Source organism: Microcaecilia unicolor, chromosome 2, assembly GCF_901765095.1.
Source record: "Microcaecilia unicolor chromosome 2, aMicUni1.1, whole genome shotgun sequence".
In the NCBI taxonomy this organism is placed as follows: domain Eukaryota; kingdom Metazoa; phylum Chordata; class Amphibia; order Gymnophiona; family Siphonopidae; genus Microcaecilia; species Microcaecilia unicolor.
This window is the reverse complement of record NC_044032.1, coordinates 489,564,264-489,581,061: the sequence shown is the minus strand read 5'-3', so window position 1 is coordinate 489,581,061 and position 16,798 is coordinate 489,564,264. Positions and strand designations below refer to the sequence as shown.

At 42.2% G+C, this 16,798-nt stretch overlaps 1 protein-coding gene across 2 annotated transcripts in view; it reads right to left on the bottom strand.

Annotated features, from left to right (window-relative positions):
• Positions 1 to 15,140, bottom strand: part of FAM193A (family with sequence similarity 193 member A) — a 328,734-nt gene extending 313,594 nt beyond the window's left edge. For both annotated transcript variants that reach the window (XM_030191118.1, XM_030191119.1), the window contains exon 1: positions 14,706 to 15,140. In XM_030191118.1, coding sequence (XP_030046978.1) covers positions 14,706 to 14,918 — 213 coding nt within the window. In that variant the 5' untranslated portion in view covers positions 14,919 to 15,140. The remainder of the gene's footprint in view (positions 1 to 14,705) is intronic.
• Between the last annotated feature and the right edge of the window lie 1,658 nt (positions 15,141 to 16,798).

Genomic DNA, 16,798 nt, shown 5'->3' with positions numbered 1-16,798 from the left:
CGCGACGCGACTTTTTTTTTTTTTTTTTTTTTTAAGCTGTGAGGAAAGCAGAGGTATTGAAGACTCCGGAGGCTCAGATGAGTGGGAAAGGCAGGGAAAGGGCGAACCTATATGCCTGCATCCACTGTTGGTGGGTAAGGACAGGGAAAGCAAGGCAATATGTCCACATCCACAGAGGTATGGGTAAGGCAGGGAAAGGGCTAACCTATGTGCCTTTAAAGTGAAGCTGCTATAGCCTCCAACACCCTGGTTAACAACTGGCAAGCCAGGAACCACCTCCCGGCAGATTTTTCTGGAGCTCGAACAAGCTGCAGCCACCCTGCTAAGGGAGATAGAGAATACTGAAGAGGCAGTGGAGCTAGCTGGCCAAGAGGGCACTGTGAAAGTTTTGAGTGCTCTCTATCTCCCCTGCTGGTTGATGGACATAACCCATACGTAATGGCTTCATCTGCTTGATGACAAGGAAGGATGGGTTTAATAGCCCGTGCCTGCTGCCATATTCTATGAAGGTAGCAGGAACAGGGTTAAGTTTCAGTGCTACAAACAATCCATCTTCAATCCCTTGAGTGCAGAAAGAAGGGGACAGCCACATATTATGAATGCTGTCTTTGGACATTTTTGAAGAAAATTGTTTAGACAATAAAAATGAGTACTAATTACAAATTTACCAGCTTTGAGAATTAACTATGGATATCCTGAAAACCTGACTGGATGGCGTTTCCTAGCACAGATTTGGGAACTGCTGGTCTGATACCACGAAAAATCCAGCCTCTTGTCCTGATTTACCTACATTATTTCTTAAAAAATAAAGTATAAAAACCAACCCAAGGTAAAGCAATTGTACTATTAGTTTAGTTAACTTTATTAAACGATATATTGCCTAGCCTGAGCAGGTCTCAGTAGTTTACAATAGATAAAAAAAACAGAATATAAAATATAAAAGGAACTCCATAAGTAGATAGGAAAGACCAAACCAACAAACAAAAAGGTGTCCAAACATACCAACAGACAAACATTGCAGACAGAACTCCAAGAGCCCCACACCCCCAGCACCCCAAATGGCTGGGTAAAAAATTAAGCTTCAAGTAAACTCTTAAACTTAAGCATGGTTGGTTCAGATCATAGAAAGAGTGGAAGCTGACTGCAAAGACTGGGAACTCACCAAAGGCACTATCACTGCTCACCTTTCAATGGGCTTCTTTTACAAAGCTGCGCTAGCAATTCCCGCGTGGCAAATGAGCCACCAATAGGAACTGAATGGGCTTCCTCTCATTTGCCGCACAGGAATCACTAGCATGGCTTTGTAATAAGAAGCCCTATGTGCGTCACCTGTGGAATAACCAGCTGATGTCCATGCATAGAGCATAAGGCCCTTCCAGGAGTATATGGAAGAACCACTAAGCTAAATATGCTGGGACCCAGTTGTAATATGCTTTACGTGCTAACACAGTTTAGAATCTGTCCTATAAATCTACCCAATAAAGCTAGTACTACCTGCAAAATGAAGTCTACATAACCACCCACTGAACCAGGACAACCCTTAGTGCAGGGATGTCAAATGGAAATCCTCCAGGGCTGCAAACTAGTCTGGTTTCAACACATCCCTAATGAATATGTATAAGATGTGCATACAATGGAGGCAATGCAAGCAATTACATCTCACGCATATTCATTAGTTTCCTACCGAAGTAGCTACACAATTCTTTTTCTACACAACTTTATTTACAAAAAAAATATTTTCAAATCCTTTATAGTTTCCCCTTGCCAATAATACCCTAATCATTCATACACACTCACAACCATACATCCTCTCTCCCCAATTAAAATACCATCTCACTCCCTTGAAGTGACACTATAAACACACTTATAAAATACTTTCACTATATTACAAAATATTTTAAAGCGAACATTGTAACTTCATACCTTAATTTTCAATTCTCATAAATATCTTGTAGTAATTCCCTTTCAACTATAGCTGGAACATATCCTGCTGGTAATAACCACAAGTCCCATGAATTCCAAAACTGCTAAGCTTATTCAATTATGATGGCTTATATAGTATCTGAGGACCTGAAGGCGATGAAACAGTGCGACAAGGTGGTGGCCGTAGCGAGAAGGTTGCTAGGCTGTATAGAGAGAGGTGTGACCAGCAGAAGAAAGGAGGTTTTAATGCCCCTGTATAAGATGTTGGTGAGGCCCCACCTGGAGTATTGTGTTCAGTTTTGGAGGCCGTACCTTGCGAAGGATGTTAAAAAAATGGAAGCGGTGCAAAGAAAAGCTACGAGGATGGTATGGGAGTTGCGTTCCAAGACGTATGAAGAGAGACTTGCTGACCTGAACATGTATACTCTGGAGGAAAGGAGGAACAGGAGTGATATGATACAGACGTTCAAATATTTGAAAGGTATTAATCCGCAAACAAATCTTTTCCGGAGATGGGAAGGCGGTAGAACAAGAGGACATGAAATGAGATTGAAGGGGGGCAGACTCAGGAAAGATGTCAGGAAGTATTTCTTCACGGAGAGGGTGGTGAACGCTTGGAATGCCCTCCCGCGGGAGGTGGTGGAGATGAAAACGGTAACGGAATTCAAACATGCGTGGGACAGGCATAAAGGAATCCTGGGCAGAAGGAATGGATCCACAGAAGCTTAGCTGAAATTGGGTGGCGGGGGGAAGAGGGGTTGGTGGTTGAGAGGCTAGGATGGGGGAGGGCAGACTTACACGGGGTCTGTGCCGGAGCCGGTGATGGGAGGCGGGACTGGTGGTTGGGAGGCGAGAAATACTGCTGGACAGACTTATACGGTCTGTGCCCTGAAAAAGACAGGTACAAATCAAGGTAAGGTATACACATATGAGTTTATCGTGGGCAGACTAGATGGACCGTGCAGGTCTTTTTCTGCCGTCATCTACTATGTTACTATGTTACTATATCATATTTGTACGTCTCACAGTTCAAAGTTCATACTCTCCTTCGGTAATCAAGTGGAATATTGAATCTTCCAAACAATATTCAGTATTATGGTTGTATCACTTTGTAAGGCTTTTCTTAAATGCCCTGTTGAATCTTTTCAGCAGAAAGATTCAACAGGGCATTTAAGAAAAGCCTTATTCCCGAAGGGGCTTTCTGGGTGGTTACTGAGGATTTAACACTGTCTTACTACAGGATAGCAAATCAATCCTTCTACACTGTCCCAAACCTGGCACAAGTTTTCCTATGACAGACACACAAATCGTTTTTTTCTGCATGTCACACCTTAACTTTAAAGGCGTGTTAAAAATGCTAACACGCCTTAGAGGCATATTTTCAAAGCACTTAGGCTTCCAAAGTTCTATAGAAACCTATGGAACTTTGGAAGGCTAAGTGCTTTGAAAATATGCCTCTTAGTAAACATACCCCTAAATGTCTTGTGGGCAAAGGAAAAAAGAGCCTCAGTTGATGCTGAAACCAGGACAACTTCAGCATCAACTAAGGCTCTTTTTCCTCCACCCACAGGACATTTAATGTTCATTGCAACTTCCTGAACACGCTAGGTGGACAAAGCCATGGGACCGGATGGGATCCACCCCAGGATATTGAGGGAGCTCAGAGAGGTTCTGGCGGGTCCTCTTAAAGATGTTTAATATATCCTTGCAGACGGGAGAGGTTCCGAGGGATTGGAGAACGGCGGAGGTGGTCCCTCTTCACAAGAGTGGTGATAGGGAAGAAGCTGGAAATTACAGGCCGGTAAGCCTCACTTCGATTATTGGAAAAGTAATGGAAGCGATGCTGAAGGAAAGGATAGTGAATTTCCTGGAAGCCAATAAGTTGCAAGATCCGAGACAACAGGGAAATCGTGCCAAACGAATCTCATTGAGTTCTTTGATTGGGTGACAGGAGAATTGAATCAGGGACGAGCTATGGACGTAACCTACTTAGATTTCAGCAAAGCTTTTGACACGGTTCCCCACAGGAGGCTCTTAAATAAACTGGATAGGCTGAAGATAGGACCCGAAGTGGTGAACTGGATTAGGAACTGGCTGACGGACAGAAGCCAGAGGGTGGTGGTGAATGGAATTCGCTTGGAGGAGGGAAAGGTGAGTAGTGGTGTGCCTCAAGGATCGGTGCTGGGAACGATTCTGTTCAATATATTTGTGAGTGACATTGCCGAAGGGTTAGAAGGTAAAGTTTGCCTATTTGCGGATGATACTAAGATCTGTAACAGAGTGGACACCCAGGAGGGAGTGGAAAACATGAAAAAGGATCTGAGGAAGCTAGAAGAATGGTCTAAGGTTTGGCAATTAAAATTCAATGCGAAGAAATGCAAAGTGATGCACTTAGGGAATAGAAATCCTCGGGAGATGTATGTGTTAGGCGGGGAGAATCTGATAGGTACGGACGGGGAGAGGGATCTTGGGGTGATAGTATCTGAGGATCTGAAGGCGACGAAACAGTGTGACAAGGTGGTGGCCGTAGCTAGAAGGTTGTTAGGCTGTATAGAGAGAGGTGTGACCAGCAGAAGAAAGGAGGTGTTGATGCCCCTGTATAAGTCATTGGTGAGGCCCCACCTAGAGTATTGTGTTCAGTTTTGGAGGCCGTACCTTGCGAAGGATGTAAAAAGAATTGAAGCGGTGCAAAGAAAAGCTACTAGAATGGTAAGGGATTTGCGTTACAAGACGTATGAGCAGAGACTTGATGACCTGAACATGCATACTCTGGAAGAAAGGAGAAACAGGGGTGATATGATACAGACGTTCAAATATCTGAAAAGTATTAATCCGCAAACAAACCTTTTCCGGAGGTGCGAAGGCGGTAGAACGATAGGACATGAAATGAGATTGAAGGGGGGCAGACTCAAGAAAAATGTCAGGAAGTATTTTTTCACGGAGAGAGTAGTGGATGCTTGGAATGCCCTCCCTCGGGAGATGGTGGAAATGAAAACGGTAACAGAATTCAAACACGCGTGGGATAAACATAAAGGAATCCTGTTCAGAAGGAATGGATCCTAAGGAGCTTAGCCGAGATTGCGTGGCAGAGCTGGTGGCGGGAGGCGGGGATAGTGCTGGGCAGACTTACACGGTCTGTGCCCTGAAAAGGACAGGTACAAATCAAGGTAAGGTATACACAAAAAGTAGCACATATGAGTTTATCTTGTAGGGCAGACTGGATGGACCATGCAGGTCTTTTTCTGCCGTCATTTACTATGTTACTATGTTACTATGTTCACATCATTATTTTTTTTCGAGTTTAGTGTAAACTGATTATTAAGTGATTTTCTTTATTTATTTATTTTATATTACCCAGGTCTCATACAACTATATTCAAACTTCTCTCATTCATAGGAACATAGAAAATGTCAGATAACAACCCTATGTCCTACCCAGTCTGCCCTTCTATACAATCTACTATCCCTTAGAGATCCTATGTGCTCATCCCATACATTCTTGAATTCAGATACGGTCTTCAATTCCACCACTTCCACCAGAAGGCCATTCAACACATTCACCCCCCTTTCCATAAAGAAGTATTTCCTTAGATTACTCCTGAATCCTATAACTCCCCCATTTCAATTGATAGAGACTTGCCTCTTGTGTATTTACGCCACAGAGGTATTTAAAGATCTCTATCGTATCTCTCCATCCTTCTACCAAAGCATACATATTAAGATCTGTTAGTCTGTCCCTAGATGCTTTCTGATGAAGACCAGTGACCATTTTAGTAGCTGCCTTCTGGACCGACTCCATCCTGTTTATCTCTTTTTGAAGGTGTGGTCTCCAGAACTGTACACAGTATTCTAAATAGGGTCTCACCACATGAATTACTACTTCCTTTTTCCTGATGGTCATTACTCTCCTTCCGCAATCACCTTTTCTACCAGCTTGGCCATGTTAACATCAACAGATACAATCATACTTAAGTCCCGCTCCTCTTGTGTGTACAGAAGTAATGCACCCTCTATACTGCAATGCTCCCTCAGGATTTTGCAGCCCAAATGCATGACCCTGTTTTTTTTTTTTTTTGCATTAAACCTTAGCTGCCAAATTCAAGACCATTCTTTGAGCTTCTTCCGCACCATCATTTTGTTATCATCTGCAAAGAGGCAGACACTTACAATTCAGATTTACCATTATTTTTCTCAAGATTGCTGATTCCCTATTATTCCCCTAGGGAGCTCAAATCATCACAACAATCTACTCATATCCTTCTGAAACAGAGGGGCTCATTTTCAAAGCACATAGATTTTATAATGTTACATATGTGCTTTGAATATGAGCACCTAAACTAGTTATCATACGTAGCATTATCTTCAATGTGTTGGGCCCCCCATTGTAGAATGTCCTTTTATCTTGCCTAAGACCAAAAACATCTTTCCAGACATTCTAACTTGCTCTGAAAACAACTCTCTTTGATGATACAAATCCTGAACACTAACTTGTTCTACCTACCTCCCTCTTTTCTGCTGGTGGGATGACCTAGTGCTGAGCCGGCCTAGGATAAGAACCGAAAGCTGACTTTATCATTCTGTTCATTCCTTCTGATATTGATTGTAATGTAACTTTTAACCTTTTCCCCTCTTTTGCTAAATTATATATTATAAACAAATTTGTTAACTGCTTGGAAAGTTTTCCGATTTGGCAGTGAATCAAGCCCTAATAAAGGTGAAATTTGAGACCCTCTATCTTTGTCTCCCTGCAGCCAGGAAAGCACAATAGTGTCAGCTGCAAAAGTAAATTTAGTAATGGATTTACTAACTTGTGGTACCTGTAGGTTAATACAATTCACAGTAAATTTTTGTGCATTAAAATACTACATTTTACTGCAGCTTAGTAACAAGGGTCCTAAGTTAGCAAACTGGTCTTACTGAAATTATGGCAGCTTCTGCCATTTGTTAAATGGGTTTTTAGACAATTATAAAAGGTACGGTAAACTGACATTTTCCTCATCAAGACTATGGCAGCTTGAAAAATATCCTTAACAGTAAGCTATTGTACTAGAAGTCCACAAAGTTCAGACAATGCTTTGAGCATTGGGCCAAGCAGCAGTTTTCAAATTGTTTTGTTAAACTTACTTAAAGGCAGAATACAGAAAACTACAATCTTAGCTTTCCAATGCTTTTAGTCTCTGAAAAGCACACAATAAAATCTGGACGCAACACATAAAAATTACTGTAACATCGCATGTTTGAAGTTTGTTATTAATAGTGCTATCATTCAGTCTGCAAGTTCAGTCACCTTAAACAAATGATGTTCCATAAAAAGGGAGTGAATGTAGAGTAATAACAGTTTTGAAATTCTGGCATGGACTATTTGCTCATCAATATCAAACCTGCACCGATTACATCAGTTTTCTGAGTTTTATTCTGCTTCTATTATATAGGGTTTAGTAGACCAAAGCATCTTATAATAGCACACTAATACCAAACTGAGGATACATCTGACATACTGCAATTATAATAAATATTTGGTTTTCCCTAGTCTTTATTTTTATTTGTTTTACTAGGATTTATTTACTGCCTTTTTGAAAGCATTCACTCAAGGTGTTGTACAGTAAGAATAAATCAAACATAACCAATAGACAATTACAGCAGTAAACATATTCAAACAATACAAAGTATGGTATAGTAAACTATTTAAAATGTCAACACAGAACATAGTATTTCAATTTGGATTCTTCGTATTCTGTAAAAACCTATTAGTGAGCCAAATTTAAGTATGATTAAAAAATTATGCTCATAAGCTTAGTGTCCCAATGACTTCAGACTCTGATGTCAACATCTGCCGACTATATGCTTTTTTAAAGTTCATGGACATTACACAATTCTTATGCTAAATAAGAGAAATCATTGTAAGCTCCTTGAGCAGGGACTGTCCTTCTATGTTAAATTGTACAGCGCTGCGTAACCCTAGTAGCGCTTTAGAAATGTCAAATAGTAGTAGTCGTAGTAATTCAGCTTCTCCAGAATCTGTACACAAAGAACTGTCTGAAATGAATTAAAGGTCCTGTTTACTAAAATGTGCCAAGTTACCATGTGCTGTTAGCCTATTCACACAGTAACTCTTAGAATACAGTCATGCCAGTGCTGTAATTCACACACTGAGGGGCCATTTTACAGAGTGGCGGTAAGCCCAATGCGGGCTTTCCAGTTGCTCATCTGGAACTACTGCCGGCCCAACGCAGCCGCCAGCAGTAGTCCCACCCTGAGTGCGTGCCATTTCTGGAGAAAAAGACCCCCCCCCCCCCCAAGAAATGGCTTGCACAGCAGTAACCCAGCGATAATCGGGCATTGCCATGCACTGCCCATTACCACCACCTCAGTGGGTGGCGGTAAGGGCTCCCTGCTGCATGGCCATGCAGTAAGATATTTATTTATTTATTTATTTATTGCATTTGTATCCCACATTTTCCCACCTTTTTGCGGGCTCAGTGTGGCTTACAATAAGATATGAATAATAGAATTACATTTGTTACAACTTGGTTATGGATTACATTGTACAGAGTTGTGCGAGACATTCGAATATCATTAGGAATATAACAATGGGATATCAACATAAAAACATTGGAAGGAGACAATGGGAAGCTAAAAGGGCAGTGTTAGACACAAAGACATATGGTGTACATAGTTCCGTGAATAAATGTATGATTGACTGGATTACGGGATGAGGGAGCAGAAGTGGATGCATGTTGCATTGATGAACAGTGAGTATGGACTCTATGTGTTTTGGCTCTTTTCGTAGGTTTGTTCAAACAGGTGAGTCTTCAGTAGTTTACGGAAGGAAGCTTGTTCGTTAATCATTCTTAGGTTGAGCGGTAGTGTATTCCAAGACTGCATGCTCGTGTAGGAAAAGGTTGACTCGTGTAGCGTCTTGTATTTCAGGCCCTTGCAAGTGGGGAAGTGGAGGTTGAGGTGTGTTCGGGATGATCTTTTAGCGTTTCTGGGTGGTAGGTCTATTAAATCAGACATGTACGCTGGGGCTTCGCCGTAAATGATCTTATGGACTAATGTGCAAACTTTAAAAGTAACGCGTTCCTTAAGCTTACCACATGGCCTGCTGTTGTAAAAAGGGCCCTGGTGCACAAGAAAAACAGTCCCCGCCACTAGCACAGGGCCCTTTTTCCTGCAGCTTGATAAAAGAACCCCTAACTGCATGATGAATTAGGCAGTGAATGGGCATGGACTGCACACCAAGCTCAACAAGGTTCTTTATCATGCACTGTCATTGGTACAGTTAAATCTGTACACTTCCCACCGCCTTAAGCAGTGGCAGTATGTGCTAACTGGGAGTAAATGTACCAAACAGTAAAGAACACATCTGTTTGGGTATGCCCCCAACAGCTGCTACACAGCCTTTCCCCTTAACCACGCACTAATTTTGGCAGTTAAAGCATGGTAAGCGGTTTAAGGGATTTCTTACTAATAGGTCTTAGGTCAAGATAGGCGAAGCATTTTCTAAAATTTGGCAGGCCCCCCCTCTAATTGGGGTGCCACAGGGCTCCCCTTTACTGCAATTTGTTTAATGTCTTAGTGTATTCTTTGGGGACAGAATTAGAAGAAGCTGGTTTTCAAGATTTTATATATGCTGACAATATTACCATTCTGCTTCCAGTGATTATTGCACTTGAAGATACGAAACCAATTATCCAGAAATGTCTCTCTTTAGAGACATGGATGGCTATTCATTTTTAAAAATTAAATAAGTCTCTGAGTCACCAATACAACTGTTTAAGCACAAATAAGTGGGGGGAGGGAGGGAGGGAGGATACGGTTAAATATTTGATGATAGAACTACATGCGGGACATTTGCACCCTTGATGTGAGTTTTGATTTTGACAGTTTGTGTTCTGTATGCAGAATCCTCAATAAAAATATTTAAAAAAAAAAAAAATTAAATAAGGACAAAAACAAGTTTTTATTTGGGGTACATAGAAATCTGAATACTGGTTGTTTCTTCATACTGGAAAATGTAGTTTATCAACTTCAACTTTAAAAAAAGAGGAGTGAAGTAAATCTATACCATAACCCAAAAACTTCACTAATGAAGTGTTCAGCTTATACAGTTCTTATGGCCTAAAACAAAGTAAGTTTATCAACAGGAAGGAAAAGTCTCAGTTATTACACAGGCAAAAAAATATATTAAGCCTGGCTGACTTCCATCACTGGCTAAAATCACTTCAATCATCCATTTTAATAACTTTTTATATAATTTTCTTCTTTTGCACTTAACTTTCAAGCTGATTAAAGGGGACCCTTTATCTGCTTGATAGTTAAGAGCAATAGAAGACATTGTGCCCTGTTTATTAAGTCATGCTGTAGGTGTGCTAACATTTTTAGCACATGCCAAAAATTAGCATGCACTAACACTAGAGACACCCATAGGAATATATGGGTGTCTCTAGAATTAGCGCGCGCTAAAAATTAGCACACCTTAGAAAATAGGGCCCATTGTTTTTATAAACATTAGAAAAAAATTATATAAAAAATTATTAAAATGATAAACGTACTTTGTTATAGGTCTTAAGAACTGTACATGCTGAACACGTCATTAGTGAAGTTTTTGGTTAATCAACTTGAGCCAACACTGAAAATATCAGTATTAATATTTGACAGTAGTTTACAGATGGAATCACAAATGAATTCATTAGTTAAAAAATGATTTTATGGAAACTAAGAAGAATTCAAAAATATGTCTAATTAGATCAATTTAGATTAATAATACAATCTCTAATACTATCCAGCTTCTACATATGCACACAACTGTGGAATGCACAGACCCATCTCTTCAAGATAGCCTACCCTAACGATTCAACCTAACTAAGCCTGCCCACATGATTCTTATCGACGATTGTTATACATAGTAACTTGGAGGCATATTTTCAAAGCACTTTGGGAGGCTAAGTTCCATAGGTTTCTATGGAACTTTGGGAGGCTAAGTGCTTTGAAAATGAGCCCGATAGTAACATAGTAGATGACGGCAGAAAAAGACCTGCACGGTCCATCCAGTCTGCCCAAGAAGACAAATTCACATGTGCTACTTTTTTATTTGTACTGTCCTCTTCAGTGCACAGACCGTATAAGTCTGCCCAGCACTATCCCTGCCTCCCACCACCGGCTCTGGCACAGACCGTATAAGTCTGCTCAGCACTAGTCCCGCCTCCCAACCACCAGCCCCGGCACAGACCGTATATGTCTGCCCAGCACTAGCCCCGCCTCCCAACCACCAGCTCTGCCACCCATTCTAGGTTAAGCTCCTGAGGATCCCTTCCTTCTGCACAGGATTCCTTTATGTTTATCCCACGCATGTTTGAACGGTAACAGAATTCAAACATGCGTGGGATAAACATAAAGGAATCCTGTGCAGAAGGAAGGGATCCTCAGGAGCTTAGCCTAGAATGGGTGACAGAGCTGGTGGTTGGGAGGCGGGGCTAGTGCTGGGCAGACATATACGGTCTGTGCTGGGGCTGGTGGTTGGGAGGCGGGACTAGTGCTGGGCAGACTTATACGGTCTGTGCCGGGGCTGGTGACTTTGTTTGTTTTTTTTAGTTACATTTGTACCCCGCGCTTTCCCACTCATGTCAGGCTCAATGCGGCTTACATATACAGGTACTTATTTGTACCTGGGGCAATGGAGGGTTAAGTGACTTGCCCAGAGTCACAAGGAGCTGTGCCTGAAGTGGGAATCAAACTCAGTTCCTCAGTTCCCCAGGACCAGAGTCCACCACTCTAACCACTAGGCCATTCCTCCACTCCTATTATCCCTATTGCTATCCCATATCCACTCCTCTCCATCTTCCTACGCCTACCTCCTAACGCTCATTTCCTTCTGCACCCAGTTCCTCCTATGTTCAATTTACTTATCTGTTAACCCCATTAATATTACGTTTACTTCAAATTGTATATTCTTTTTTACGACTTTATAATTCTTCATATTGTTACTATGTAAGCCGCATTGAGCCTGCCATGTGTGAGAAAGCGCGGGGTACAAATGTAATAAATCCCAACTGGACTACTCTAACCTTGCCTATTTAAGCTGTCTAAAACATTAACTGAAAAGACTAAAAACCGTGCAAAATATTTCTATTAGATTAATTTTCTCATTAACAAAATATGATGGGATAAGCTTTTTATATATTTGATTCCACTGGTTACCAACAGAAACTGAGGTTTTACATAAAATCTATTGTACATTGCTCAAAACTACGAAAGGAAAGGAACCTAGCTATATGTATGAATACATTTTTTCTGTTTATGATAGACGTGTAACATGTTATCACCTAATGTTACAAATTCCCAACCCTAGAGGCATTAGATATAAAAGACCTCCACCTCTTTTTTTCTCCAACCAAGAAGAATAAGCATGGGATATGTTACCAAAGGAAGTAGAACTTCAACCTAATTATGAAGTATTTATAAAAGATAAACACACTATTGTATTCTGTAGGTATATTTTGCTTAATTAATTTACATCTGTTGATTGACTAATTCCTGGGTAATGAATCAGTTCTCTTTTGTAAACCGCTTTGAACTAAATGACATTAAGGAAGAGAAATCCTATATAACAAAACTCACCCTCAACGTTCTGAGGACACTGACGTCAGTGTCACTTCCTACGGGCACTTCCTTCGGGTTCGAAGGGTTCGTGGTGGTGAAGCCACCGAAATCACTGTGTCTGGGCCCCGCCCTCGCGTCAAATGTGATGACGTCGAGGGCGGAGCAATGGTGTCAAAGATCGAGGGCGGAGCAATGGCGTCAGTGGATGAAGGTGGCGTGCGTTGACGAGGTGCGGAGCAATGGCGGTGAGTGGTTTCACAATGCCGAAGGGGTGGGTAGGGGGGGGGGTAGGGAGGGGGTGTTCGGCAGGAAAACCTTGCTAGCACCCGTTTCATTTGCTCCAGAAACGGGCATGCTTTACTAGTTATGTAATATAGTGTAACGTAAAACTGTATCAAGTTTTAGAAAACATCACTACATCTGAAGGCTCTACCACATGACATACCCTATAACATCTGTCGCTGCGTTGCTATATCCTGGATAGGGTTCTTTTCTTTTAACCTTTTGATTATCTTGACATAAACCACAAACTTGACAGCTAGCATGTGACAGAAATGTCAATTAATGTAATGTAATACTTTAATGAGACTAAAAACATGCCAATCTTTTCATGAGTTATAGTTAATGAAATTTATTATACCGCAATACATAAAATATCAATGCGGTTGACAAAAATGGAAATACAATAACAGAAAAGGTAGAAAAAAAGAGACACATACAAACTCTCCCAAATTATATCATCTACAAACCCAACACAGATGCCCCAGGAAACACCAAAGTAAAAAATAAGCTTTCCACATACGTCGAAAACGAGGTAAGGCTCCTTCCCCCTCAAGTTTACGGTTAGTCTAACAGGTAAATAAAGGGCAAAACTCCTTAAGTACATCTTTAATACATAATGTGTTAGCGATATATATGGCTTATACACAAATGTTAACAAATCTTGAACGTGTCAGTCATAGAAACTGAGTACACCAGATGAGGAAGGTCTGTGCTTACCCCAGTTTTCTGGAAAGACAGCCCTTAATGCACGAGGTTGATAGTGAGTACAATGCTGTAAGTTTGCAACATTGTTGGATTGCTGGTTTAATCAAGTATTGAGTAAAATGGACTATTAAGTTAGTCCAATAAAAGAGGTATCTTATTTTCTTTTCTCTGTTTTATTTCTATGTATTACCTTTATCAAGTATTGTCAACAAATGCAACTGTGCTGCAAACAAAATTATAAAACTACCCTATTTATGATGCCAGTATTTGATCATGATGGAATGTAACTTGCATGAACGGCAGATTCAGTTCTAGTCACCTATTGGGCAGACTGGATGGACCATGAGGGTCTTCTCTGCAGTCATTTATTATTTATATACAAAGGTATTGTTTCTACTGCACAAGTGGCCATGTCAAATAACTGTACCCTTCAGTTTCTTGGGAAGTATTAAGCAAATTACTCGGATCTATACAAATGCTGCAATAACTTTGTGAAGTATATGACTTGCAAAAGAAAGAAAAACACTAAGAACTGCACACTGCAGGGACAGCACTGAAATTACTGTCACAAAATATAAGAGACCAATTTACTAAGACATAAGCTTTCCAGGAAGCAGTCCGTTTCGTCAGATGCATCACAACCACTAAAACCACTAAAGAATCTATGCCCTGGAATAAAAATGTGCACTTTTTGCCAATGAAACTACTATGCTGTTACCTAGACAGGAAACTTCCTGCTTTTTTGTTTTCGGGAATAATTCAGAGTGACGGCTGCAATTCTTCCCATCATCAAGTGTTAATAAATCCAATGCTACACGACAAACATTTACTCAAACTTCAGCACGCTCAAAAGTTACGGAAAATCCAACTGACACTGACCCCCGAATCTAACTAAACATACGAGTTTTAAACTCAACAAAAGGAAAAAGACTGAACTAAATAATACTAAAGGATGAAAACAAAGCACGTAATACTATATACAAAGATGATCACCAGATCAAAGCAGCCCAGGAAATAAACGCACCCTGCACCAGCTCTGCGCCGCTGCCTATGACAAGGGAAGTGTGCGCGAGGTTTCCGGGACAGGCGTTCTCAAGAGAGAGAGGAGAGGGATTAACCTTAAGCCTGTACAGCCACTATGATGCACAAAGCAATCCAGCACCGGTAGTTTACTAGCCATCCCCTTCCACTCACCTCCCCGTGCACTCCACCGCTGCCCGGGCTCAGGCTGCCGTTGCTGGTCACTGTCAGCAGGCCTCCACCGGCCGCTGCTTTCGGTTGGCCCCGGAGGGCGGTGGCGGCCTGGGTACTGCTAGTGCCGACACTACTACCGTTTCCGCTGCTGCTGGCTCCGGTCCGTTTGCTCTTCCGGCGTTTGGCTCCGCGCTTGGCATCGGCCGGGCTCATCTTTAACAACAACAACCTGCCGCACAGAGGACAAGGGAAGCAGAGCCGGAGGGGCTGAAGGTGGGAGAGATTCCGTTCCGGGAGTTATCGGGGGCCGAAACCGGGCAGAGGGAGGCGACAAAACAATAAAACCATTAAAACAGAGCCGGGCGCGCCGAGAGCAGAGCGTAGTGAGCCGTAAATTCAGCACCTCAGCAGCGCTACCAGAGTTAGTCCAATATGGCTGACACAAGGGGAAAGAGAATCCCAGCTTACGTCGGGACGCTCCCCTACGCTCCGGGGACGCGCTGCTCGACCGGGGCATGACGGGAACTGGAGGCGCTGAAGCTACACCTATCATAACTGAGGCTGCCGCAGAAATAGCTTCCGCCGAGGGACTCGCCTTAGAGAACTACAAGTCCCAGTAGTGCCCTTGGAGAGAACGTCCTATGGGAAAAAGCAGAACTTGGTACGTCATCTGTTTTAATAAAGCCCTTTCGGGAGTTGTAGTTCTTATCCGCTCCTTAGCGAACCTGATAACTTTCCCGTCCGTTGGCATAATTAGGAAGGCTATAGGGCGGCTACATGTGAAATAGTCTGCTATGCGCCGTGCACCGTGATCGAACCACAGTACCGGAAGCGGTTTTCTGACTAAGGGCATATAGGCGGTATGGGAAGGGACAGGCTGACTACTTGATTGCGCGGCAGCAAGAATAGGGACCGTACATTTTCCTGGATGATGTCACCTGCTCTTGGGATTCAATGATTGGTTGGATTCTTCATGAGTCCACATGCTGTTTATCCAATTGGTATACTTTTAACGCCCCTAAGTTCTGCGAGACAGAGGTGAAAGGCAATAAGGCATGCGGATGCGGGTTGAGTCAGTGAGTCCTACAGACACTATAGCATGGATGGAACAAAAGTGCAATATGGATGAGGTGCACCATACCTCTTCTGAGCGTTGCCCTTCTTGAGAAGCCGTTGAAGTGATGAGTTCACAGGTTACTCCCAGAAGTGATACTAGTAACAACTTGGACAGTTATTTCTGGATGGGCTACTGAGTCAGATTCAGGCGCTACAAGCTCAAGAGAGGTCTCCAAAACTGAAGTTGTATAGTTGCTTTGAAAAGGAAATATGGTTTGTCAACCATGTTGTTCATAATAGATGGGACACCAGAACAGTTCTTGTAGTGTAATCTGCTGGGTTTTAGTTGGTGGGGCACATAATGCCACTGTTCTGGTCACACTGACTTCCAGATTTGTTCAGCCTTTTGCTTGCATACACGTAGAACCTCTTGGTTTGATTGTATACGTAGACCAGCAATACCTTTCTGTCCATGTAGAAATCAATTGCATCTGTCTATGTCCATTTCACACAGTATCAGCTCTGTATCTCTACTGCCAGTACTACTGCATATAACTCGAGTCATGGCATGATGTGGTTGGATTATAGTGCTAACTTGGCCTTGCCAAAAACGAATTCCACATGAGATGTTTCTTCTGCTTCTACCACCTTCAAATAGGTAATTGCAGCTGTTGCCTTTATAGATGTATCTGAGAAGATAAAAATCTCTCTGTGGCAGTTGCAGGCAGTATTAAATTATGTAGAGGTGTATGAGCAGAAGAGAGGCTGGCCAAAGGACGATCCAATACAGGAAATGGTGCTTAAAACTACTTTATTCTGAAACCGCTACGAATAGCGTGGGACTGGTGGCGCCGCAGGCTGGGGGGGGGGGGCATCCGGCCCATCGCCATTTTTGGAGCTCCAGGATAACCCGGTATTCATTGCTGGGAGGGGTGTAACTCCTTTCAGAGAATGGGCAGAGGGGCTGTAGATACGTGGGACAAGTAGTTGAGGAGAGGGGCCTTCTACTTCCCTCTTTCGCAGGCTGCCAGGATCGA